Source organism: Drosophila grimshawi, unplaced genomic scaffold (assembly GCF_018153295.1).
Source record: "Drosophila grimshawi isolate 15287-2541.00 unplaced genomic scaffold, ASM1815329v1 contig_1377, whole genome shotgun sequence".
In the NCBI taxonomy this organism is placed as follows: domain Eukaryota; kingdom Metazoa; phylum Arthropoda; class Insecta; order Diptera; family Drosophilidae; genus Drosophila; species Drosophila grimshawi.
This window is the reverse complement of record NW_025062900.1, coordinates 25,430,682-25,456,772: the sequence shown is the minus strand read 5'-3', so window position 1 is coordinate 25,456,772 and position 26,091 is coordinate 25,430,682. Positions and strand designations below refer to the sequence as shown.

The window sequence follows — 26,091 nt, the reverse complement described above, 5'->3', positions numbered from 1 at the left end:
TAATTTGCGCAACGGAACTGCCCAATTAGTAAAAGCGTAAATTAAAATGTTAATGTTGAGATCCATTCAAATTTAAACAACGCGCGTGCAGTGCAAAATTATTACAAAATAATTGCAAAATATTTTCAACAATTTAACACGCCTTTCTCTGCAGCTTGTTAGTGCATTTTATACAGTGCATTTCACACATACTTATTTTTGTTCGCATTGTTAATTGATTGCTGTGATTCCGACTAATCAATTGTGATGCTCGCGCAGCCGCAGCCCATTTGATAAGCAACGGCAACTGCAACTGCAACAGTAGCAACAGCAACAACAACGCCTGGAATATGTTGTATAATGTGCCGTGCTATCAAAACTTTTCAACGCTGGATTACTACAAGGTGAGCTGAGCCCCGACCATTCCCTGCTTGTCCCTCTCCTTGAGCTTAGAGTTATCTCTATCTAAGTTCCTCATCTTCTTATGTCACTTATAATAACGATTTACGTAAAATCTTTTGGTTGTGCACAAAACAGTTTCCAGAACTTTGATGCTAATATATAAAATGTTGGTAAGCCTCTATGTTCTTTCTTTCTAAGTTCTACTCGATTTTTTGAAATTTATTTGATCGTTTACTGAGGAGTTTCCCATTCCAAAAGAACACAAATAAAACATAATTTTTATTAACCAATTTTGTAAGCTCTTAGAAAGTAATATTTTAAACTTGCTCCAAATTTTAAACAGGAGTAAAAAATGGATTGAATTCTAATTTCTAATTAGAAATCAAACAATTTGACAAAGCCCATTAACTATATAGTTTCCGTTGCAATTTTTCTATATATATATAAACGTATATTTTGTATTTTTCTGCATACCACACACATATTGCATAATGTGCACAATCTTACCCGAAAATATCGAAATTTCCTAAGAGCTGAACTTTATCAATTACTGAGTATACACAAGTAAATACTTGAGAATACATATTTTATTCGATCCAAGATTTATTTTGAAACATTTTAACATCTGTGGTCAATTCTTGTGTTAAATTACATTTCTTCCGACCACACACATATTGCATAATGGGCACAATCTTAGCCCGAGAATTTCTAAACTCTTCAGCCTTTAAGAACTCAACTTTTCAACTTCTGCAGCGCTTAAATCTTCTAAACTGAGTTCGACCCACAGGGAAAAATTAATTATTTTCCGCATCAACTGCGCATAATTACAATCCTTTAATGCGCCGTCTAGATCGAAGATCCGAGATGCCAAGGCTTTGATCTCTCTGGCAGTGAGCTGTAAGAAATCAAAAACGCAAACGGTTTTGGCTACTGCGCATTTGCCCAAAAACCCAAAGAAAAAGCAAAATAATGGAATGAGCCTTTAAATGCAGCCAGGAAGCAGACAATGGCAGCAGACAAGCAAAGGCAAAAGGGAAATTTCAGCTTAAAAAGGGCAAAGAACTGCCTGTTTATCCTGTCGATCGAATACAAATCATTTGACCAGAAATAGAAACCACAAAAGCAAATATTGCCAGCCAAATGCCAAGGCAAAGCCAGTAGGTCAGGCATGTATGTGTGCATTAGTGTGTGTGTGTGTGTGTAGGTGTATGTGTGTGTTGGTGTTGGTGTAGATCTGTGTAGATAACTATTGAGTTGTTGATTTCTTTTTTGATTGACAGTTATTATGAGTTTGTAGGAGTTTGTGTGTGTGAGTGTGTGTAACTGCGTTCTTTTGCGCTCTCTCTCTCCCTCCCTCTCTCTCTCTCTTGCTCTGTTGCCCGGGCAGCCGAGACTCATTACCGTTACGTTCGCTTTTTTGCCTCTGGCGTAACTTGAGCGGAGTTTTGGAGCAAAGCAATTTGCGCTGCTGCTGCTGCTGTTGCCAGGCAAACACATAAATACATTTTATATATAAATATATTTGTGGAGCAGGCTGCGCTACAAAATGGCGGCCATCGATGTGCTTTTTTTTGTGAGGCGCCATTTTGTTTGTCTATTTGTCAATCTCATAAATGCAAATGCCAAAGCAACGGGACGAGCTCGCTGCTCGCTGCTCGCTGCTCGCTGCTGCGGGCTGAGCACTCGGGCTTCAGGCTGGCTGCTGTTGAAGCCATTAGCAAATAATTTCAGCGAAATTTTTATTCAGCATTGTTGTGCTCACACACACACACACACATTCACACACACACACACATACACAGACAAATGCCGTCAGGATAATTTCATTGAAATTTGAGTCGTCAAAAGGAGCAGCAAAATGTACAAAAGGACGCCGTGCAGATGCCTTGCGCTTTTCGTTGTTGTTGCCGTTCGCTACGGGCGCGCCATTATAACAACAAACAATGCAGACAGCAGCAGGAGCAGTGGCAGTGGCAGTGGCAGTGGCAGTGGCAGTGGCAGTAGCAGTAGCAGTGGCAGCAATGGCTGGAGTAGGGAGCAGCAGCAGCAACATTGGCTGTGTTGCCCCCGCAAGATTTGAGCGCTGCGGGTTTTTTAATTTTACATGCGGTTGCTGCTCATTTCTGTGGGGCGCACTCTCCATTACAAGCCACGCCCCCAAAGCATTTAAATGTTTTATTTTAATTTTTTTGTGGGACAGCTTCGGCTTAATGTCCTGCGACATATTTACAGCATAATCTGCAATCTGTGCACTGCTAATCCGCCTTGTTTTGTTTTGTGTCTCACAAGGGTCAACAGCAGGCTTAAATGGCAAATGGTATGTTTTTCTTGTTGATATTTGCTGGGCGTGGCACAGGAAGTGCAGCCAGAGTAAAAAGATGCCATCTGCACTTCAGCTACCTGTTTCAGCAGACAAGGATAGAAAATTACAGAGCGAGAGAGGGAGAGAGAGGAGAGAGCTGAAAGACAATTGCGATATAAACTTGTTTGTTTGTTTACACGTCTCAAAGCTGTTTGTTTTTTCTTTCGCATTGAAACTGTATTTCACAGTAGCAATAACAAAACTTTCAAATAAACAAACAAATAATCACATATCAGGCAGCTTAAAGGGGCACTTGCAATAGGCACGGGCTCGAACTGCGTCTGTCCGAGCATCAGGTTCTTTGCCAATGTCATTTGGGGGTTAGCTCATCGAAGCTGACTGAAGTTTGCCAGTTAAGTTGCTATTTTTGCAATTCTCTGATAACATAAGCAAATCAAATGAAAATATTGTGCTTGTACACTGCTTGATAAGCAGATACATTGATTCAACCTTAAGGTTCCTGAAACGTACTTTTTAACCAGCTGGGAAGTTGATTTCACCCAATGATCTTTGAAATTAATAGAAAACTACAAGTTAGGTATTCTAACAGCCCTCTCATCTTTATACCTTAAGCTCAGTTATTGTCGAATTAACACTTCTTTAAGATGGAATAAATTTCTAAATGGAATGTTTATTAAAATAAAAGTTTTCAGGTAATTTATGCCTACCAAGAAGCATAATTTTCATAAATCTGAGGCAAAGCCAGATTAAATGGAGATTTCATAACAACTATTTTTTGTTTTACCACAACTCTTGCATCAAGATAACTGTTGCATGCTACTTGGCTTATCGTTTCCCTTATTATTAATAATAATATTGCTTTTCAGCTTTGAACTGACGTCATTCTTGGCTAAAAAACCACAAGATTTATGCATGACATTTATCATGAAAGTTACTTGGATTACATAATATGCAACGTGGCAGCCACTCAAATGCCACTCAACAAGAAAACAGGGAGGGAGGGACGACACCTCATAGCCCAAGGCTTGAGGTAACTGCTTTGTTTCAGTTCCTGTTCCAGTTCGTACTCCTGTTGATGTGGCAGACACATATAATCCGCTCAACTGTCGAGAGAGCGGCGTCTGCCGCCTGCCGCTTAGCCCCTTTATCCTGTTTTATGTCGCCTGTCAGTGCTGTTGAGCGTAAATTAAAGCAACCTGCCTGCTGAATGATGCTCAGGATAATGCTCTTGATGCTCCTGCTGATTGTCATGGCGAGTGTCCTGTCCGGCCGCTTGTTTATTTTCAGCTTGGATTTAGCCTAAGATAATGCCCACTAATGACTGCAAATATTTGGCCAGCTCTTGAGGCCATTTTGCAGGATTTGCATAGCTCTGACTCATCATACGGCACTGTTCTAAATTTAAAAGCAGTGCCACAAATAGCTGGCTACGCCAGGCATTAGACAGGTCGAACAGGTCTGCACACAATCAATTGTCACATTCGACAGCATATTTTGAGCTGAGTCTAGGCTATAGATAGCCGCCAGTCAGCTATATTTATATTGCGTCAATTTCATCATTTTCAAAATAGTTGGGGTGAAAGTGCCAGTTGACGCAAGAGCTGGTCACGACACTAATGGCCCACTCACCGATGGGGTAGTAGGTGCTCATGAGTGCTCTCTGAGAGTGTGTAAAATTAAAGGTGCTATGATTAATAATAAATATATTTCCTTCATATCCATCTTTGTGGCAGTTTTGAGTATATTAGAGAAGCTTTCCGTTTAATAATATTATGTAAAGCATGTATCGCATTATGGCGAATAATATATTTAAATAATAAAAAGAGTTCAGCAAACAATTAACAAATGTGCAGTGAATTTGAGATTCCATAAAACCTTATAGCATACTTTTCGGTAACCTTAGAGACAAATTGTCGACCCCAGCTATATGCGAAACAGTTTGTATAAATATATATACACTTGGAAAAAAATTATCATGAAATTTGGAAAAACCACCCAAAGTGCAAATCACCTTGAAATATAGAAAAATGTTTGGTTATTAGAAAAATTGTTAAATATACGAAATAAAATTACTTAAAATAAAAGCGCAATATATAACTTAAAACTGGTGGCTTAAGTAAAATATTAAAATACTAATGTTCAATAGATAATATAAATAACAAAAAAGCAGCAGTAAGAATTATCTATGTACGTATATAAAAATATCATCCTTGGAAATTAGACATATTTTTTCATTTTAGAAATATTTTTTCTGAATAGTAAGCTGATTTACCCTTGTCGGCAAAAGTTTGGCAAATTTCTGATTTTGTTCTCAGTGTATAAATCTAGCAGCGAGGTACAGCATATTGATATTCCATGATGTGCATCAGCATCTATAGCTTTTTGAGAAGACACGCCGCCGATACGCAACCTCAGGCAACTGTCACATCAAAAAGTGCGCACATTTACAACGCCCCGTTAATTGGTGCTGTGGAGGGGGTTGTGGTGGTGGATGGGAGGGATGGGAGGAGGAGGGAGGGAGGGGGGGGGGTGCCTCTCCGCTTACAGCAATTCTCGCTAAAGCGGAACAACAGCAACAGAATTAAAATGGGGAACCAAACAAATGAGCGAAACTACAACGAAATGAACTTGTCATAATTATTTGACAGTTACGTTAATGATGTTGCAGATGATGATCATGGTGATGGTGATGATGATGACGATGATGATGAGGAGGAGGAGGATAATTCCAGAATGCCGCTTGCTGCATTCTGGGAAGCGCTGAAATTGATGTAAAACATTTTGTTGCAAGACAGAAGAATGCTTGACAAGAGCATGCCCCCGGGCAAGGGCTATTCGATATAACCGTATAATGGTACGGCACTTTGATTTTGGGGAGCGGAACGCCGCGGGTCAAGTGGGGTGCAGCCTGTGAAAACAAAATGCGGTTTCGGTCTCGGGGTTGCGCCTCATTTCCGGTTCAATCAAGTGGCAGTTGGAGCAGCGAGGAGCAGGAGCGCGGAGCAGTTGCTGCCGTGTTATCTTTTGGTTTTACTTAGGTGTGGCTGTTGTCAATCAAAAGGCGCAGACAGCCAGCTGGATGGCAACCCTATCCCCATCCCCCTCTCTCTCACTCTCTCTCTCTGTTACTCTCTGTCTGTTGCAATTAAGCGGCTCGCAAGTTTTCGAGACAAATTTGTCGGCAATCAGCGTGTGACCTTTGACTTGAAGCCAGCGATCGCATTGCTCGTTAGCAATCGTGACAGTTTTCCTTCTTATATATATTTATAATTTTTTTCCTTTTTCATAATTTTTACTACGAAATGGCCGCCTGCCTCTGCCGCTGCCGCTGCCTTCTGTCTCTGCCGTGCGCCCCTCACAACAGCAACGGCGTTTTTCCGGACACTCAGCATAAAATATCAAATTTCCCGATGCACATTTTTTCTCGCAGGCTTTGCCCTGGGAAATGGAAAATAAAAACTGCATTGCAAGCCGCACAATTGGCAGCCAAAATGCCAACATTCACATCTCTCCCTCTCCCTCTCCCTCTCTCTCTCACTCTCACTGCTTTGGTCTCTTTCTTTGGCTCATTGCTCTTATTGATTGGCGAAATTCGATAGTTCCTCGATCGCTTGCAGAGTACCTAAAAACAAAAAAAAAAATAGTAAAATCCTAGCACCTGTTCAGCAGCAACGAAACTTGGCCTGCCTCTCTTAAAACTTGGACTTAAACAACAACAGTTGGTTTATTGGTTTTTACTGTACTTTTGTAATGGGATATCTTTTGCAACGGCCTTGCGATTTAAGTAATTAAGTCTAACGGAAATAATCAACTATTTCTATTTCTATTTCTATTTTATACACATATATATTCTTGTGTATACCATATTCTATTCTTGTTGAGTAGAGTTAATGTGGCCAAGGTCCGTGTTGAAACTGATCCATCCGAGCGTTAGGGTTGCCTCGAGAGTTGAGTAATTGATAGCGACGACCATTGTGGTATTGGGTTGCTCACTTCAAGTTCCCCAGCGTCGCCGTTGCATTTGGCACAGTTTTTGCTTCGGTTTTCGATTCTAATAATATGAATCTGTTACTAACCATTGATTGTTCTTGTCTAGTTACAAGAAATGTTGTTCCAATAATTAATTTAAGTACTTTCGTGGGCAATCTGTATTATGAAAGATGGCATTTAAGGTGCCTGTATTTGTCTCTATTTCTTTCTAGTTGCAATCATCAAATGGAGTTTTAATAATTGAACATGTTTTTATTTATAAATGCATGTGTTTTCCAATTATTTATTTTAAATGTGGATTAAATTAACTCTATAGTGCCCAAGATAGCCTTTGACCAATTTCGATATTTTTTATTATTTATTTTTAAATTCTCCTTTATGCAAAATAATTATTAAATTATTGTCAATTTCAAATGACTTTCAAACGAAATAATTTTGTGAGGTTGTCTCTGAGATTTTGAAGTGATTTAAATTCCAAATGATAAAACATATTTATCATTTTCCCAAACTTTGATTCTGTGTCAGAGCAAGTACCTTGAAAGGTTTGAAAAAGATGTGGATGGGAAAATAATTTCATTTTAATCATATTGGGCAATTTTCCACACAATTTTCCCAACATCAAATTTAACTAGACGCAGCTGTTTACCCAAGGGTTACATAGAAAGGGTTAAGATATGTAAAGGGCTAAGACGCATTTCCGAGGGTTGACTCGCTTGCCAATTACAGTTTTAATTAGCAAACAAAGCCTGCTGTATCTTGGCACAATTTTTGACATATTTTTTGGGAAAAAAAATATTAAAAATAAATTAAATAAATTCGCATTGAACTTTGACCGTGACATCTTGAGAATATGTCAACATTGTTGTTTAATTAGAGGACAATAGCTGTCAATGGCTCGTCCTTAAAACTAGCTCGGGAAACGAAAGTCAAAGGTTTGCGGCTAATTGCAAGGAAACATCTCAGAGGGGATGCACGCGAATTGGCTTAGGGAAGTTTGCGTTTCCAATTGAGTGCCAGCTGTGTGTGTTGTGTGTTATGTATATTATCGCTTTTTAAAAATCATATCGCACTCAATCTTAATGACTACTTAAAGCAACCCCGACGCCCCCCCAGGGGCAACTGAATTGAACTGAAGTGCGACTGGCGCTTGAGGCAGCTGTTGGCACTTTGGGCTTTAATTGAAGCCCCTGGGTGCCATCTATAAAAACCTCAACATTAATAAGTGTTAATAATTGTGTAGAGTGTTTTTTTTTTAGCCTGCCACGCCCCACCATCCATAACTGTGCCCACTGGCCAAGCAGTCAACCCTTGGGCTACGATTTCACTTTACTTTCGCGAGCTGGCCAAGTTGGAAAGGCCGCCCAGACGAGCGTAACATGGCCAGAGAGAGAGAGACAGAGAGAGGCAAAGAGACAGAGAAAAAGAGAGAGAGAGAGAGAGAGAGAGAGTGGTATAATATTACCACACAACATCCGCATCAGCATTTCCCCAATGATTTGTTATTGCTGTTGTTGTAACTTTACAAATTCAATTTGTCAGCGATGCTCGAGTCGAGGGGTGCGTTTTGCCTTCCTCCTTTTTTATACTGCTGGCAAATTAAATTTCATAGGCCTAGCAACCGACGACAACGAGGGATATGGGAAACATATGCTGCATACTTGCGGGCGGTTGTGCGTGGTGTTCACTGTACAGGGTTTGCATTTGATTAGAGCTCGCCCAGGCGTGACTATTTAATTTGTTGCTGTTGCTGTTGTTGTTGCTGTTGCTGTTATTTTTGTTGTCGGTGTTGTTGTTGTTGTTGTTGCGTTTTTGACACGCGCAAGTCGAGAGCGCATAATTAAATTAATTAGAGAGTCGCAGCCACAGGTAAAACAAGCCACACGCTGCTTATGCCATTTACATGTTCATATTGGGCACGGGTAATACCCTGTACTTGCTGGCTCTGTACTAATTTAATGTATTTCTATAACGTGGACTCAAAACAGACTTGCTTCAAAAATTTAAAGTTTATCAAAAGAATCTAATAAATCTGAGGGTATCCAAATGTAAAATGCGCCAACTTTTGTTGCAAGCATTGGGGAAATCCAAGAAAAACTTTAAGAGCAGTTCGCTTTACAATAAGTGCGATGTTAAGTAAAATATTTAAATTTTGATGAATGCAAATTATATTAATACCTTCTGAATGCATAAGTTTCACATAGCTTTATAATTGTTTTATATTTTTTTTCACATCACTGTTTTATTGACTTCTTTTTATAATTTAAAAATGTTTTTCCCCTCTGACTGAGTCTCTTCAATTTATTTTCTACACATTACACCCGCTTCGCTTGCTATTTTTTTATGGGGTATTCGAGTATCAACCTGCTGGTGTTTTTTTCCACCCATCCGTTGGCTTATGAGCGGGCGTGTTCATCGGTTTTGATGCCTATGCCAAGTGACAGCTGACACACTTCGCTGCCGGCTCGGGCTATGTGGGTGGTGGCAGGTTGCCCGGGCAATGGCAGATGGGTTGCTGGACTGGGTCCCTGCAGGAGTGCTCCTCTAGAGTGGGCTTTTAATGAAAATTCCTGACCAATGTTTGTTTTGCTGAGGTCACCGTGGCAACGCAAGCAGTGCTGAAGCTACTGCCACTTATCAAGCTCTCCGCTCCCGCGCTGATGTGTTGCAGTGGCATTGGCGCGTGCCTCAAACACAAACACGGGTTCCGCATAATTTTCAGCGGAATGAAAGCATAAACGAGGCGTTCCGTGGCAACCCCGGTGGTCATCCATAGCGACAGCAACAGCGACTCAGCAAGTGACGAGCTCCTCTCTCTTCCTCTCTCCCTCTCTCTCTCTCTCTCTCTCTCTCTCTCTCTCTCTCTCTCTCTCTCTCTCTCTCTCTCTCTGCCTCTCTCTCTCTGATCGAATGCAAATGCAATTTATGGCTCGGTTTATTTTCGCCTCGTCTCTGAGGGGCCGCAAAACGCACAGACGCCTACAGTCATAAATAGTCCAAGTCATTGTTTCATATGCATTTTGATTCATAAAAATTCCTTTGATTACCCAGTGTGTGGCACTTAAAGTGTTTCTGAAAAACAACAAAATGTTTTTATTGGGCTCAGTCCAGCATCGATATTAGCTTTCAGTCGCACAGTAGTGGCTTCAGCATTTAATTTTATTGCTATATTAGGTTATACGAGTTTATGTTTTGTAATCATTAAAAAAGTCCACTCAATTCTCTAAACTTTACACATAACGGCAGGAGCTGACCCATAATATTTTTAAATATTACGTTTATTGCTATTTGAGTTGCCATAATAAATAACAGCACTTAACTAAATATAACAAAATAATGCAATTCCAAAACACATTTGCTCATTCATATTTTGATATTCCGTGTATATTTCTATAAATTTACTTATTTTTCAATGTAAAGGTAATGGAAATTTTCTTGTACATTTTCTTAAGTAAAATACTTAAAGACGAGGAAATCTTCTAGTTCAAATAATTTCTTGAACCTATTTAATGCCATAAATCTCTAAATAAATTAAGTAATACATTTTTTATACAATCAATTCATTCCAAAATTCAAATGGTTAGTTTATTAAAATGTTTTATTCACTTATATTTAGATTCTTCGATTAAAAGACTTAAGAATCATATTAGTATTTTTTTTTTAAATTCTAGTAAAGAAGAGTTCAAAATATTCAGGCAATCCACCTATTTAATGATCTTGACAATTATACCATAAATTCTTGGTTTCCAGAATCATTGCAATAAATGTTGATTCATTTTAAATTTTATCATTTTCAATTCGCCAAGATTTCTTATATTTTTTATATTATTTTTTACTATTAATTTATTAACTCCCTTTCAAATTTAATAAAATTTAGTTTGCATCTTTAATTTTAATTTGAAAATTATAAAGTTGTTCACACAAGTCCACATTAAATAAATAAATAAAATAAATAAATTAAACTCGAAGTTATTTTTGAATGAAATGCTTTTGCTAGGCTGGCACATTCTGTAATTCATGCAGTGTGCAAAGTTTACACTTGCTGCAGACATGTTGAATTCTTGAGCTGTTCAGCTATGCTATTTTATGTATCTTGTGGTTAGTGCAATTTGTTGCACTTTGTTGCATGCCTCAGCGCATTTTTCTCTGAAATTAGCATAGAAAATACAATGGCATACTACGAGTATGTGAAGTCTTCAGCCTGTTGGCTGTGTAATTTATACATATGGCTCGTGTGGCTCGATGGATATCAACTTGAAATGCCTGCGAATCAGAGCTTTGGCATGCGCTGACAACGATATTTGTAGAGCCATCCAAAATCGAGTATCAGCTAAATAAGACTCGACCCAATTGTAGGCCAAGTTTCAAGCACTGCATGACGCATCACGATTAATTTTTTGTTTTTCTTTTTCTTTTTTCTTTTTTGCTTTTTGCTGTTGTTTGTATTTTTATTTTATTTGTAAAATTCGGCAATGCTTCCAGAGTGTCGAGCTTACAAGACAAGCAACAACCGGCGACAAATGACAACAAACAACAAACAACAACGACAACGACGACGACGACGACGATGAGGATAACAACAGCAATTGGTTGTTGTGTCTGGCGGAGCCAAGACCTTATCTAGATGCTCAGGCGAGTCCCCAGCTTCAGATCAAGTTGTAAAAATGCGCGCGATTATCGTTCAACACGCATGAGAGAGTGATAAAGAGAGGCAGAGTCGAGGGGCAGAGTGTGGGCAGCTCAGGTGTTGAACCCGGGGGCAGCAAAATGGCGCCCGATCCTGAATGCGCCGGCATACATACATATCTAGCTATCAAAGTATTTTACTCTCCGATTCTGTGGCTCAGTTTTGTGCACCTCTTGCTGCATTACACAAAACCATATATACATATATATGTATACATAAATATATATAGATACATATACATATACTACAGCACCGGGGAGGTCCGGGCCGATCAAAACTGAACGTAAATCTTAAACACTTTGTGCGCCTGCCTTCGGCGAGCGCACGATCAGCACGTTCAACGCGGACGACAGACGACCGGTAAACGACGACTCCAGCTAGCCAGCTCCAACTGCTCCCCGACAAACTCCCGACAAACAAATGTGCGAGACTCAGCAACATGCAAAAGGCAACCGGCTCCAGCTTCACACAAAAACTAAATACAAAAAACAAAAAAACAAAAAAACAAAAACAGAAAAGAAGCAATATCTGCAAATGCAGCAAATTGTGCGCAGATTTGTTTACAGCCCAAGCCAACTTGGAATGGCAAAACACAGAATGCAAGGGATGGGGGACGGGGAACGGGGAACGGGAGATGGGGGCAGAGTGGGGTTGAGTTGTAGGTGAGGAGAGGGGAGGGGACAGTACGACTGGACTGGGTGCTGGACACTGGGCACTGGGCACTGGGCACTCTGATCACTGAACTGGCGGCTGATGATCGCGCGTAGATATAATTGACGACATGTTGTCTCACGATCGTGCTAAACCGATTAAGGCATATTTAATGCCCCAAAACTCACAACTCTGGCAATTCAGCTGCATTTCATTTAGCTGGCTCAGCAATCAGAGCTCCGGGTTCAGCGCTGGGTTAAAAGTGCGCTTCAACTTGCTTGCTTAAGTAAGTGTGTCATGCACTTCCGCCCCAAAAACAAATTGCGGAATTGCTTGCACAATTTCACATGTAAATGGCATTTGTAAATTGCAGCTGGCCAAAGGCAATTGCATTTTGGCAATTGTTATTCGTTTTTTTCTTTCTTTGTTTTCTGTTTCGTTTGCCAAAAGCAAAAATTGAATTATATTTACTTGCATAACGAAATAATTCATTGAAAAGTAAAAGCTTCAATTACTTATTATTTTTTTCATTTAAAAAATAAGTAAATATGTATATTATATAATATATAATATATATTATTAAAATAAATGTTTTAATTCAATCAATGATAACAATGAATTTAAATTAATTACGGCAATGAAAGCAAATGAGAAATATATATTTTCTATATGTTAAGATCAATTATTATTCATAATAAGCATATTTATTATAAAAATGGATTTTAAAATTGTTTACATTTTCTCATTGGCTTAACAAGTCAAGGAAATTGTTAGACACACTCATTCATCAACATCATATTTATTAGTAATATTTATTTCACAAATATTTTGCGTGTCTAATAAATATTGAATCAATAAGTACTCACTTTTAGTTAGCCTTGTTTGTGTGAGTATTCTGATTAATAAACTCATATGATATCAGTTAAGTATATTCTATATATGTTCAAACGAATACATATTAAGCATAATTCTTCATTATTTGCATACTTATTAGTAAAATGCATTTCACAAATATTTGGCCTATTTAATTGACTTGCCTAGTCAAAGAATTTATTCAGTATAAGTTAAACATGAAATGAACAAGTAATTTTAGTTAGTTTTCTTTTGTGTGTGTTCTGATTAAATTGCCTTCTACAGGCACACACACACACACACACGCACACACACACACACACACACAAACACACAAGCTCGATTCGGAACTTATTTTGTTTTGGCAGGTGGCGACTGGCGCCTGAAATTGCACTTGTGGGATGGTAATGTTTATTAGCAAGAATTCCAGTGCATGAATCGATTGGCCAGTTGTGTTCTCTTGTTATATTTATTGTCTCGTCTTGCTGTTGTTGTTGTTGTTGTTGTTGTTGCTCTTATTGGCATTATGAGCCTTCTTTGTTTACGTGTAATTCCATATGGGCGATAAGACACAGCAAAGACTTGAAAGTATATTCACAAATTTAAGCGTTAAATCAATAAAATGGCTTACAAACTGAGTTATGTGCGTTGACTTGTCGAACCACTTTCAGATTACACAAAAACATATATTGTAAAGGGAAATTTACTTGGTTTCAGGGAAAATAGCTAAGATACAATTACAATAGCCGATTGATTGGCTAACACTTTGATATATGTATGTGTATACTCGTATTTTGAACAAATGTTGATCATTTTACACAGAGCGGATGAACACATAATTACTTAACAAATTACTACTGCGAACTGCATTAAGATGTGTTTCCATAAATGAATTGAATTCACAAGATGAGCAAACTTACTCAAAATTGATGGTAGTGAAATATTCAGGAACCCGCATTTAAAATAGTTCAGCTGATTCATCAAATAAACAGTAATTTAGATGGTGATTTCCATTGTATGTGTGTAAGATCCACAAAGATATATAGACATATTATTTTCACGTTTGATTTCACCATTGAATTTGTCTCAGCATCGGGTATCATCTTGTTTATGGCTATAAAATTACAAATAAATGCCATACACACGACTCGCGGCACAGTTTGATTTTGATTTGGGGTTTTTCAGTTTAAGTTTGATTTTGTAAGGTCTACGCTGGTAAGCTGAAGATTGATCCAATTCAAATGCATACGATTAAATTTTATTAGTGTGTATAATGAGACGACACTAAATTGAATTATTAATTAATTGTTGCGCATTAAAACATTTCTGAAATCATCCAAAGTGTTTGATTGACAATTCGTTTGTTTTCGCCCGCATCGCGAAGAAGAAGAAACCCAAAAAACCTACAACTAAATAGAATTCAAATAAATACATAGATGAACGGAAAGCGTGCAACTGTGCGACGGGGCAACCCACCCTCGTCGAGCCAAATGGGCGGGGCCCCGGCGCACCATTGCTGCGCGAGAGCGAGACAGCCGGCGACGACGACGACGCATGCCGAACTGTTCGCTCCGTACGCTCGCTCGCAAACTCGTTTTGAGCGAGTGCGGCACTCGCCCAATGCCGAGATTTTCACTCAGAATCGAAAACCGAATTCAGTCCACTCGAACGGCAGCCGACAACGCAACTGTTCATTCAGTTCCCTCGAGCTACTCAGAGCGGCCGCTACAAACGTGAGCGCAGCTCGCATAACTGAAACATCAATTCAATACACATTTGTTGTACTACGCGCTGTGTGTGTGTGTGTGTCTGAGTGTGTGCGTGTGTGTGAGAGTTATACTACGTTTGTCAAATGACAACGCATTGAATAACAAAACATCTTTACGTACTGCCCAAAAGTGTTGTAGCCAACTCAATCCTAGCAAAATGGTCACCCTAATGCCATACAACTATGCAGCGCCGCGTTGCGGATTAATTGACAAAATGATCGAACCAAAGGTAATAAATAAACAATTCCATCAACAATTGCCACCGCATAAATCTTAACTTGAGCGAAGCTTTAAAAGTGCCAACAAGTCGCTGATTCGCTCCACAAATCGAAAAATATTTAACTTTTTTGTTGTGTTTTTATTATGTCTGCGGCTTTTGCCGTCGGTTAATGCTATTGTTATTATTATTGTTGTTGATGTTGTTATTGCAGCTGCTTTTGCGGTTTGTTTGAATGGCTTCGCCAACATTTGGAGACACTTCGTCTTTGAGGAGAGTTCGCCTAGCTGAGAATGCGGTTGAGATAGGTTTGTGTGGAAACTATGAAGATTATAGACACAAACCTAGCCTAGCCTTTCAATTGAATCACTTCAGTTAATACAAGTTAATACTCATTGCGAACTAAACAAATATTTAATTTCCCAAACAGTAAAGCACTTTTACCTAAGCAATTACTTTTTCGCAATCACAATATTAAATATTAATTTGAATTAACATTTATTTTAATGCAAACTTCTATTCATTATATACTTTCACAAATTCCACAATAAGCCGGCAAATATTCAATTACACTAATTTACAGTAGTTGCAATTAATTTGCAATTAATGCAAAGTTGTGTGAATAATCCAAGACACTTATAAACAAAAGTCAGCTTACTTAATTTCATAAAACATACTTAGACTAGTAAAATATAGAAATATAACTGATGTATTTATTAGATACATAAACAACTTATGAAAATGTGACCCATGGAAATTAATGGCAAATTAAGGTCATTAAGCTAGGCCAATTGCATCGAATTATGTTCTTACCAGTTATGAATATAAAGACAATAATTCTACGTTAAATATTTAGTTTATAAATGAATACAAGTTCGGAATAATCATATTCAATGATTTTGTCTAACAACAGCAAGATTTTTTTGAGCATAGTAATTAAAATGAACTGTTCAACAATGTTGTCTAACAAGTCCAATTACTGATTGAGTCATTTATATACACTTTTTCCCATATAGTAATGATCTGATATTCACGAGCCATTTAGTATTATTTGATAGCTCAATTAAGTCCGTATAACAAGTGGTATATTCAAATGATATCCTTTGCAAACAAAATCAATAGCTAAATTAAAGTTTTCTTAATTGTATGCAACACGCATCTATTATCTTAAGCCGAGTTTTACTGATTATCATTTAAAAAACAGTGTTGTCGTACATACAATTTCATTTATTGTATTTTGGGCATTTTATTTTATTTAGATTTTTAAAATTCATCTCGTTTTCACACCGATTTTATGATGTGGAAGATGTGCAAGTCTCTCAATTCACTTACGCTGATTATATAATATATTAAATAGCTTGGTCTTAGACTTTCCATATATTACACAATATGTTCTCTCCTAGGGAACAGACCCGATTTAATGGTGCCACAGCCAAAGTCAAATCGACAAACGGCGACTTTTATGGGGAAACTGCACTTGGCTAAAGCAAAGACGGGAGATTCGGATGAGGAATATTGTAAAAGCATCACGAAACGCAATGAGTGTGTGTGTGTGTGTGTGAGTGAGTCAGTGTGTGTGTGTGTGTGTGTGTGTGTGTGTGCTTTAAGGCGAAATATTAATAGAGCATAAATTATAGCGTTGAGGGAGTTTGACCAGTTGACGCAGTGGATGCAGTTGACGCAGTTGCAGGCAGCCGAGTGCAGCAGGTCCCTTTTTTTGTACTGGCACTGGGCCAGTTTTATGACAATTTAAGGAGCCTGGCATACAAAAGGCCCAAAGCGCAACTGGCGACATTAATCACATTTTAATTAAGTTTAAGCCGTAATCGTAAAAATTAACACGCCATAATTCAACTGCGACAATGCGCTGCATGTAATTTATGTGCCACTTTGGGCCAAGAAATGAAAAGAAAGAATCGTTGCCATGCCCCCTGCCTAATGTCCCACTACCCCCGTCCGCCCGTCTGTCTGTGCCACAGCCAGCCACAACTGAGCAAGCAGTCAAAATATTGATTATGGCCGCAGCGATTGACACTTGGCGATTGTCGATTGTCCCACGTAATTAACGTGCCAAAGTGTTAAGGCGCATAGGTCGTGGCCCCCAGTCAACAACAACAACAACCACAACAACAGCAACAAAAGAAATTACAACAACAGCTACAATAAAATCGAACAATACAACAACAACAACAACAGTCGAAATACAAATGACAACAACGCGAGGGAGCTACAAATTTTTGTTGTTTATTTCGATGTTTATCTGTTAGGGGCTTAGTAGGGTCCAGTCTTCTGCTGCTGCTGCTGCTGCTGCCACAGACTCTGAAGTCCAAGCCAGGCGGGCAAGTTAATAAAAAAAAATAAATAAAAAAAAAACAAAAATTTGTCGCCGTCTTCGCGTTGTGTTGTCTTTTGTGTGTTGTTTGTGTGTGGCTGCTGCTGCTGGCAGCCTTTTCTCTCTTGTCTGTTTTAATCTGCTGTCCAAAGCAGCAGAGAGACAAAAGATTACGATCACAGGAATTTGGTTAAAGATGCTCAAAACAGGTCTTTATATATATACATATATATATAGATATATATATATATATGTACCATATCTTGGACTCTCTCGTGATGAGCCAGCCAGCCAGCCAGGCAGCCCAGCATCGCCTCCTTGTTGTGTATCTTTCTCTGTCCGTCTGTGTTAATGTTTACGTTGTCAGCTTGTGCCATAAATTAGTTTAGTAAAAGGTTGCGTTGCATTCGTTTTGCATTCGTGTCTCGGTTTCAGTTGCGGCTACCCCATGCCCCAAAACAATCCGTGCAACACGCAAGCTCAGCTTTAGTCCCATCCAAAAAAAAAAAAGCACAAAAATATTGACTCCCAAAAACTGCAGCAACGCGTCATTAAGCGCTACCGTTGAGCACAAATTTGCCAAAAAAACAAAAGAGGACAACAAAAAAGAAAACAAACGCACAAATATGATGAACACGGTGTGTGTGTGTGAGTGTGCTTGTGTGTGTGTGTGGCCAACTGTGGAGCCGCTCAACAAAAGCGGCTCACGAATGCAACCATGTCAATTTGGTGGCCATAAATTCCTGCAGCTTTTGCCTTGCCTGCTGTAGGTCACCAATCACAGCATTCGTTTCCCTGCTTCCATCCTTCCCTCATCCGGCTTCCGTTTCAGTGTCATAATCGCATCCTTCGATTGAACAGCTTATTGGCTAATAACTTGTGGAATTTATATTCGCAATTTGTCTTCATCTTCTATCTGCTTTCTGGTCTTTGGTCATTACTGAGCTTTGAGTAATAACCTGTAACTTTCTCGAAATTCCTTCGAATTTGATTCTTCTCTTTTCGTTTCTCTTAATGATCTTCAGATCTTCCAATTTTGTCAACCCTTTATTCATAGGAATCAATTTACATAAAACTTGAATTTGGTTTTAGTTTTTTTTTTGTTTTAAGAATATTCCCTTTTCTATTTGACTCTTCGAACATCAACTTTTGCTTTAAGCCCTCTTATTCCCTTTCTTAATATCTTATTTATGTGATCTAAAGTCTTAAAGATCTCTGCGTAATATGTTAGTAATTTATTTGACATTTCCCAGTCAGGGTTAATCCTCAGAAAATTATTTACGACTTCCCACATTTCTTATACAGTTTCAGCTTAACTTTAGTTTTTATTCATTTTATTCACGCACTACAATATCCTTATAAAGCTATATATTTAAGTGGTCCTTGTGGTTGCCTCTCCTCCAAGTTTTTCTTGGTATTGTTTTGCCAGTTCCAATCAATATCTTGGCTAATGTGGTTCCTGGCCTGTCTCATTTAGGTGAAGTTTCCTTCATCAGCTTAGCTTGACTTCTGTTGCTTCTATCGTTAGCTCCTTTTTGGAGGCACTCCCAACTTTGCAGCCAGCATTTTGGGCCACCTGCTGTGTGCACCGTCTGCGCGGCAATTTGTTGGCCATTCGTCACATGGCCTGGCACCCCAATTGCCAATGGCGCCGAAAGCGGCTCTGTCACCCCATCAACTCAACATCAACCCAGTAAAACTTTTTCCCACGCACGTTGAATTTGCTGGCCAAGCAAATGGCGAGTGCAAATTATGTAAAATGTGCTGTTTTCTTTTATTTATATTTTGTTTGTGTTGTGTTGTGTTGCATTGCGTCGCATAAAAGTCAAATAGAGTTTCAAGCAAATCATAAAAAAAAAAAAAAATCAAAGAAAAGCCAACCTCAGCGGAAACCAGCCACAGAGAAACCCGCTGAGGTGTTGGGACGACGCCAAAAAGACAACGGGCTTTGTTTATAAACAACAGCACAAGAATAATACTCGAGACATTTATATAATGCCCAATTGGGCTCTTGCATATATTTGTTAATTATTTGCATTTGCTTCTCTTGCAGGTTAAACGTCCCAAAACAGAGCACACGGATACACATGAACGCAATCGGTGAGCATTCCTTGTTATTATTATTATTATTATATTTTTTTATTATTATATTTATATTTATATTATTTATATTTATTATATTTATTATATACAGCAAATGTGTAGTTATAAACGTAAAAAAATCATCTTTATTATTATGCAATCCAAAGAATTCAATGAATAACCTAAAGAGAGAATGGAAATTATGCTTAAATCTAGATTGAAATATACAAAATAAATATTTTGAAGATTTGAAGATTAATCTTATATATTCATATTTATGTATTTAATATTATTAGTTTTTTAATATATAATTTATATAATTAATAGTTATTTGATTAGATAGAGAACTTCTATATTTTCCAATTGTATTTTCCTATTGTGCTCTCTCCGAGCCTATATATCTTCCAACAAGTATGATTCCTGCATGGATTCAATCATTTTTGTCGGATTGGAGTATGTTATGACCTGTTTCTCTAGGATACTGCATTTTCCTTTGGCTAATTTTCAATGATCTGTTTTGAGGCTTCCCCAGCATTGTCACAAAGTTGGCAGTTTCCGCTACTGATTATAACTAGTTATCTAGGTGACTTCTCAGTCTACAGTGTCCTCTCAAGAGACCGATTAGTATTCTAAGACTTGCTTAAATCATTAAAGAACATTCTCTAATATGTCCTAGCAGGACGATGCAGTATTTGTGCACATGTTGGGCATCCTTGCAGCTGTAAGCATAGACAATTTGTAATAGTAACGTTCCGGTCAAGAATGAACCCGCTTCACACTTGCCGCCAACAACAGCCACGACAAGTGTTCATAAATTTTGACAAATTTCAATTGCATTTTGCATGTGGACCCTTCGCATTTCGGCACAACACATGCCACATTTTCAGCTCGCAAAGAATTCAAAGAATTTCCCGCTTGCCTGAGTTGAGAGATTTTTAAAAGAAACGACAGAGTGTCAGAGCACTTATCACTTGGCACAGAGTACAAAAAAAAAAAAGAAGAAAATAACGAACCATGCCCAACTACTTAAGGGGCTTAAGGCGGCTTAACGGTTATTAAGCAGGTCGTGGGCCTATTAAAGGCAGCTCCCTTTGTTTAAAATGTGTGGCATTTATAAGACACATTTGGTGCTTGCTCATTTCTCTTAAATCGAATATCTTTAAACACATAATATTATGAACTCTAACGTTGCCATCAAAACTGACATCAGCTGCCTGCCCCCCAAAAAGCAGCACACGCTTCATTTTTCACACACTTCAAGCCCCCTTTCCCCTTCTCCCTTCTCCCTTCTCCCTCCGCTTTGTGTGGATCCCTTTGTTGGCCTTTTTAGGCTGCTGCCAAGGGGAAAATGTCCCAAGTCTGTAGGTGTCAGATTCCCAAGGAAATTGGGCACTTTATTTACCTCTTCCTGGTCGATTGCATTGTTAAAAAGAAAATATGAAAAATTACGACAAATTGGATTGGAAAGCATACAACAGCAGAAGAAAAGGGGCAAGAAATAACCAAATATAGAGAAAATTATTATGTGTGTAAACTGGCAGAGCTTTAAATATTATCCAAATAGATTGCTTTACTCTAATGAAACTTGATACTTGCTCTTTAAGGGGAGAACAAATGTGATTTGCTTTGAAAATAATAAATAATTATTTGAAACATTGCAATCCTATTTCTTTTCTATTTTCAATTCAAAGCGTTGTTTTATCTCCCATCTCATTCAGCAACTAATTTGAATCTTCATTAGATGTACTTGAAGTTCTTACACCAGAAGTTGTATTGATTAAAAGCTACTCTCATCTGATGATGTATGGTTAAATTTAAAGTTTGGTAATTTCTTAAATTATTTTTAGTAGCTCGATAACGGTATATTCTTAAAGTTCTTGTGTCTCACCTGAAAGTGGGACAATCGCTGAGCAGCTCCCTCCCACACACATAGTTTAGCCATAAACTTGAAACTAAAGAGCATAAATAAATAATATTTGATAAATTGCACACAGACACAACAGATTATATTATGGCCCAAGCCCAGGCGTGGGAGGGAACCCGGAGGCATATATATTGTTTGAACAACTTCATTTAATTGCAGGCGAGCAGGATTGGATTACCAACTGCTTCGAAATAGGCCTCAAGAATATTTGAATGACTGCACATATTTCATTTGTTTTGATTTTTCGAGCGGTGATTTATTTGATTTCTTATTGGAGTTTGGTTTTTATTGGGCTCCTCGAAATTAGTCTACTTAATTTGTTTCCACAATTCAAGCTAGTTAAATAGGAATTAGACGAAGACGAAGACGATGAATCTGAAGTAGATGAACAAGAAGAAGCAGAAGCAGAAAGAGAAAGAGAGAGAGAGAGAGAGAGAATAACAAGAACAGAATTTGTCGCTGCTTAAGCAGTCAAACATTTGCTGCACACATGCTTCGGACTACGGGACTTGTCCGCACATGCCGTCAATGGATTGGGTTTGCCAATGGGAATGGGAAGGGGGAAGGGGGAACGGGGAAGGGGCATGAGATGCAGAGCTGTGGGCCTCTTAAGTGCCTCTGAAAAGGCATTTCAAATGATTTCCTTTTTTATGCCAAGCAAACAGAGAGACGGACAGAGAGAGAGAGAGAGAGAGTGAGAGAGAGAGAGAGAGCTGCACAATATTTATAACACTTGACAAGATTTTGAGAGCGACTGCGACACACTTGACTTTTTTGGTCGGTTCTAAGCAAACGATGACGTTGACGACGACGACGGCGACGACGACGGCGACGACGAGGACTGCAACAATAACAACGACAACGTGCCGTTAATTTAATGGCTGTTTAAAGATTATTGGAAATTATTTTATGAGTTTACTTAACGAGCAAAACGTTTTTGTTTCTCTCCGTCTCCGTCTCCATCTCCGTCTCGATCTCTGCCTTTCTCTCCATGTTTCTTCCTTTATGTCCCCGCATCTGGAGTAGTAGTAGGATAATTGGTAATAGTTATGCACCACAAATATATATAGTAAATATATACTCATACATGCGCCTAGGCAGTAGCAGTTCTTTGGAAGCATTAGTAAAACTACATACATAAGTTTAATGGGAGATTTTAGTTTAATAAGATAATAATAATCAACTGAACAATTGACACATTTTTATGCAAAATATTTTGTCAATTAATTACTTAAAAAAATTACCTTTAATATTTGTCTAAAGAACTTCAAATGTTTATGAGTCAACTTGCATGCCATAATAATTTATTATCAATCTGTGAAACGTTAATCAATTATTTGTTTTATGTTGACTAATTGCAGTCAACAAATAGTCACAAAAAAAAATAAAAATAAATTTGTGGAGGTATTTCATTGTAAAATTGGTCTAGCGGGGGAATCCGGAAAGACACCGGGCAGACCCAAAAACCGCAATGTCTTTTGCAATGTAGAATTTTGATTGAATGTAAGTGAATTAATTTATAAAGTAATTAAGAATGTCGCTTAAGATAAACGTATAATAAAATACAACTAGCTGCTATGTCAAAAATTATTTAAGTAATTATCTTAAAAATAAAGAGGAACTTTATTTATAATAATAATTGTATTCACAGTTAAAATACATCATATGAAGAAACGAAGCACGTAACCCATCTCAACATTCTCACTCATTTTTATCTTTCTTTTTATCTGCTTTTAGTCTCTGCCAAAGTCAACAACAACACCAACAGCAACACCAACAGCAACAGCAACAGCAGCAACATCAACATCAACAGCAGCAGCAACAGCAGCAACAACAACAACAACAGCAGACACACTCAAGCGCCGTGTTGGCCACCAGCAATGGGCCCAGCAGTGCCGGCGCCAGCGTGGGCGTTGGCATTGGCGTGGGCGTGGCCGGGCAGTGCAGCCCACTCGGACTGCCGCCACAAATACAACCGTTGCAGCCAACAATTGGCGCGCTAAGCAACCACTTTGCGAGCAACAACAACAATAACAGCAACCACATCCCGAATTCGAACTCGAACTCGAACCCGAACTCGAATCCAAATCCGAGCAGCTGCAGCCTGGCTGCCGCCGCCTCAAGCTTTGCACAGTCGTCGGGCAGCAGCTTCTCCACATATCAGCAGCAGGCCAGCGATGAGGTGGGCGTTGGTGTCGTGGGCGTGGGCGTGGGCGTGGCCCATCCAGCCGCCATGTCGCATTGGGCGCACGAGACGAACAGCAGCGGTGCCGGCAACAGCAGCAGCAGCGGCAGCCTTGCGCCCGCCGTCAAATCCGAGTCCCGCAGTCCCGGCCAGGCTGTCCACACTCATCCCCTGGACAATGCGTCCGCTGCTGCGGCCGCCGCCGCCGTCTACGGCTGTGTGGACAGCACGGCGTCCGTGAACTCCTCGGCTGTGGCAGCTGCCGCTGCCGCTGTATACGATAGCAAACATGATTATTACTACTACAACAGCATGCAGCAATATACGCCGCCGCCGTTCTACTCCGGCTATGGGACACCGTATGCCGCTGCGAGTGCGGCACGTGGCGCCAAAATGGAGCCGGGCGCTGCAGCTGCCGCGTATCTCTCCTCGAGCTATGCGAGCGGGGGCAACAATAATTCCCAGCTGTATAGCAATCCGTATGCGGGCTACAATAATTTTGGTCAGCAGGATTATGGCGGATACTACAACGAACAGTATGGCAACTATTATAATCCGGCCAATTATTCGCCGTATGCGGTGAGTTCGCCCAGCTCGAGTGCCAGCCATGGTTTTCATGTGGCCACCGCCTCATCGAATCTCTCCGAGAGTCCAACGGACACGCACTCAACGACTCCCGTTCATCCGGCCACACACTCGCCGCACTCGCCCCCGCTGCCCATCTCGATGTCACCGAATGCGGGCGTTCAGGTTGTCAATGCGGCGACGGCGACATCCTCGTCCGCAACGCTCAACTCCAGCGGTGGCAGCAGTGGAGGTGGTGGTGGTGGTGGCTCAGCGACAGCAGCCAAGACGACGCCGACGGGCAAGACGGGCAGGGCGCGCGGACGACGACATCAGCAGCCGAGTCCGACGCGCAGCACAGCATCGGATACGGGCAATGGGGAGACGGTGAAGCCGCCGGAACGTGTCTTCGTCTGGGATCTGGACGAGACGCTGATCATCTTCCACACGCTGCTGTCGGGCAGCTATGCCAATCGCTACACCAAAGACCACAGCACCCTGATGACCATCGCCTATCGCATGGAGGAGATGGTCTTCAACATGGCCGACACGCATTTCTTCTTCAACGAGATCGAGGAGTGCGACCAGGTGCACATCGACGACGTCAGCTCCGATGACAATGGCCAAGATCTGAGCACCTATAACTTTGCCACCGATGGTTTCCACACGGGCAACCCGCCCGGTGCCCCACCCAATCTCTGTCTGCCCACCGGCGTTCGCGGCGGCGTGGATTGGATGCGCAAGCTGGCGTTTCGCTACCGCAAGATCAAGGACATCTACAACAGCTACAGGGGCAAGTAAGTACTACAGCGGACATTAATCAAAACAATCCATTAACAACAGATTCAATTTTAAGAATTGACTTCCTTAAGCTAATTTAATAAAAACTAAAACTAGAAACTAAAGATTGTCATGAACAGAGAGAAATATTAAACTCGTAATTATTTAGAATCGTCATATTTAAATTTAGTATTTTTCTCCATGCAAAATAAAATTGGAAATTGTAAAAATGTAAATAATAATCTTATCTAAAGTATTAAAATATTAATTCTGAAATTACAATTATTTTACTTGTATTATATCAAAATGATTTAAAATAGTCAAATGAGAATTCACTTATTTAATAATAGTTATCAATTAAATACAATCTTATCTTTATTCTGAAATAATCTAAATCTAAATATAGAACTTTGCTTGAATTCGATTTGTATAAAAAATTTAAAAATTAAGTCAGATCTGTAATATGAAATAAAAAATGTTTTTTTTATTATATATTTTTTTTTACTTTTTATATTTGTATATAAATTAGTATTATTATAATTATTATTTGTAGCTATTAAATTAGGATTACATGCATAAATAATTTAACTTTTGCATTTGTTATTACAATTGCTAGCTGAGCACTTTATTAATTGCCTTCTCTCTCTCTCTCTCTCTTTCTCTCTCTATCTCTCTCTTGCGCACTCTCTCTGCGTCTCTTAGTGTTGGCACTTTGTTGGGTCCTGGCAAGCGGGATGTGTGGTTGCAGATCCGCTCCGAGATCGAGGTGGCCACCGACAATTGGGCCACCTTGGCGCTGAAGTGTCTCAGCATGATTGCCCAGCGCGAGAACTGCGTCAACGTGCTGGTCACCTCAACACAGCTGGCGCCGGCGCTGGCCAAAGTGATGCTCTTCGGCCTGGGCAGCATATTCAACATTGAGAACATCTACAGTGCCCACAAGATTGGTGAGTTACCCAACCACACAGCACAGCACAGCACAGCAAACCAATGATTATCCCATTTCCAAATAATCTTCATTTCATAATAATCTTCACTCTTCGTCCCGCAGGCCAGGAGACTTGTTATGAGCGGATTGTGACGCGCTTTGGGCGTAAGAGCACCTACGTCGTCATTGGCGATGGCGCCGAGGAGGAGTCCGCTGCCAAGGCCATGAACTTTCCGTTCTGGCGCATATCCGCACACAGCGACATTCGTGCGCTTTACACCGCCCTCGATATGGGGTTCTTATGAAAGGCTTATCGCGTTTTAAGACGCTGCGGAATCGCAAGCGCGTTTTGCGCGCGTTTTTCGTACAGTTTTGAGTACAAAGAATGATACAGAAAACAAAATGAAAATCAAATGAATCAACATAAAG

At 39.6% G+C, this 26,091-nt stretch overlaps 1 protein-coding gene across 2 annotated transcripts; it reads left to right on the top strand.

Moving 5' to 3' along the window:
• Positions 1-85: 85 nt before the first annotated feature.
• On the top strand, positions 86-26,091 carry LOC6567136 (developmental protein eyes absent). Of its 2 annotated transcripts, none has more exons than XM_032739575.1 (5): positions 86-383; positions 19,253-19,299; positions 22,943-24,751; positions 25,437-25,681; positions 25,786-26,091. In XM_032739575.1, the coding sequence occupies exons 1-5, from the start codon at positions 330-332 to the stop codon at positions 25,965-25,967; spliced, it is 2,337 nt and encodes a 778-aa protein (XP_032595466.1). In that variant the 5' UTR covers positions 86-329; the 3' UTR covers positions 25,968-26,091. The 2 variants fall into 2 exon arrangements, with proteins under 2 accessions (XP_032595466.1, XP_001993500.1); XM_001993464.2 differs by lacking the exon at positions 86-383 and adding an exon at positions 14,622-14,879.

What these genes read in the sequence shown, in the direction of transcription:
- LOC6567136 (XM_001993464.2), top strand. Translation starts at nt 14,808, where the DNA reads ATGGTCACCCTAATGCCATACAACTATGCAGCGCCGCGTTGCGGATTA. An exon ending in ACAAAATGATCGAACCAAAG is followed by an intron (nt 14,880 to 19,252) that starts GTAATAAATAAA and finishes CTTCTCTTGCAG; the next exon opens with GTTAAACGTCCCAAAACAGA. An exon ending in GATACACATGAACGCAATCG is followed by an intron (nt 19,300 to 22,942) that starts GTGAGCATTCCT and finishes ATCTGCTTTTAG; the next exon opens with TCTCTGCCAAAGTCAACAAC.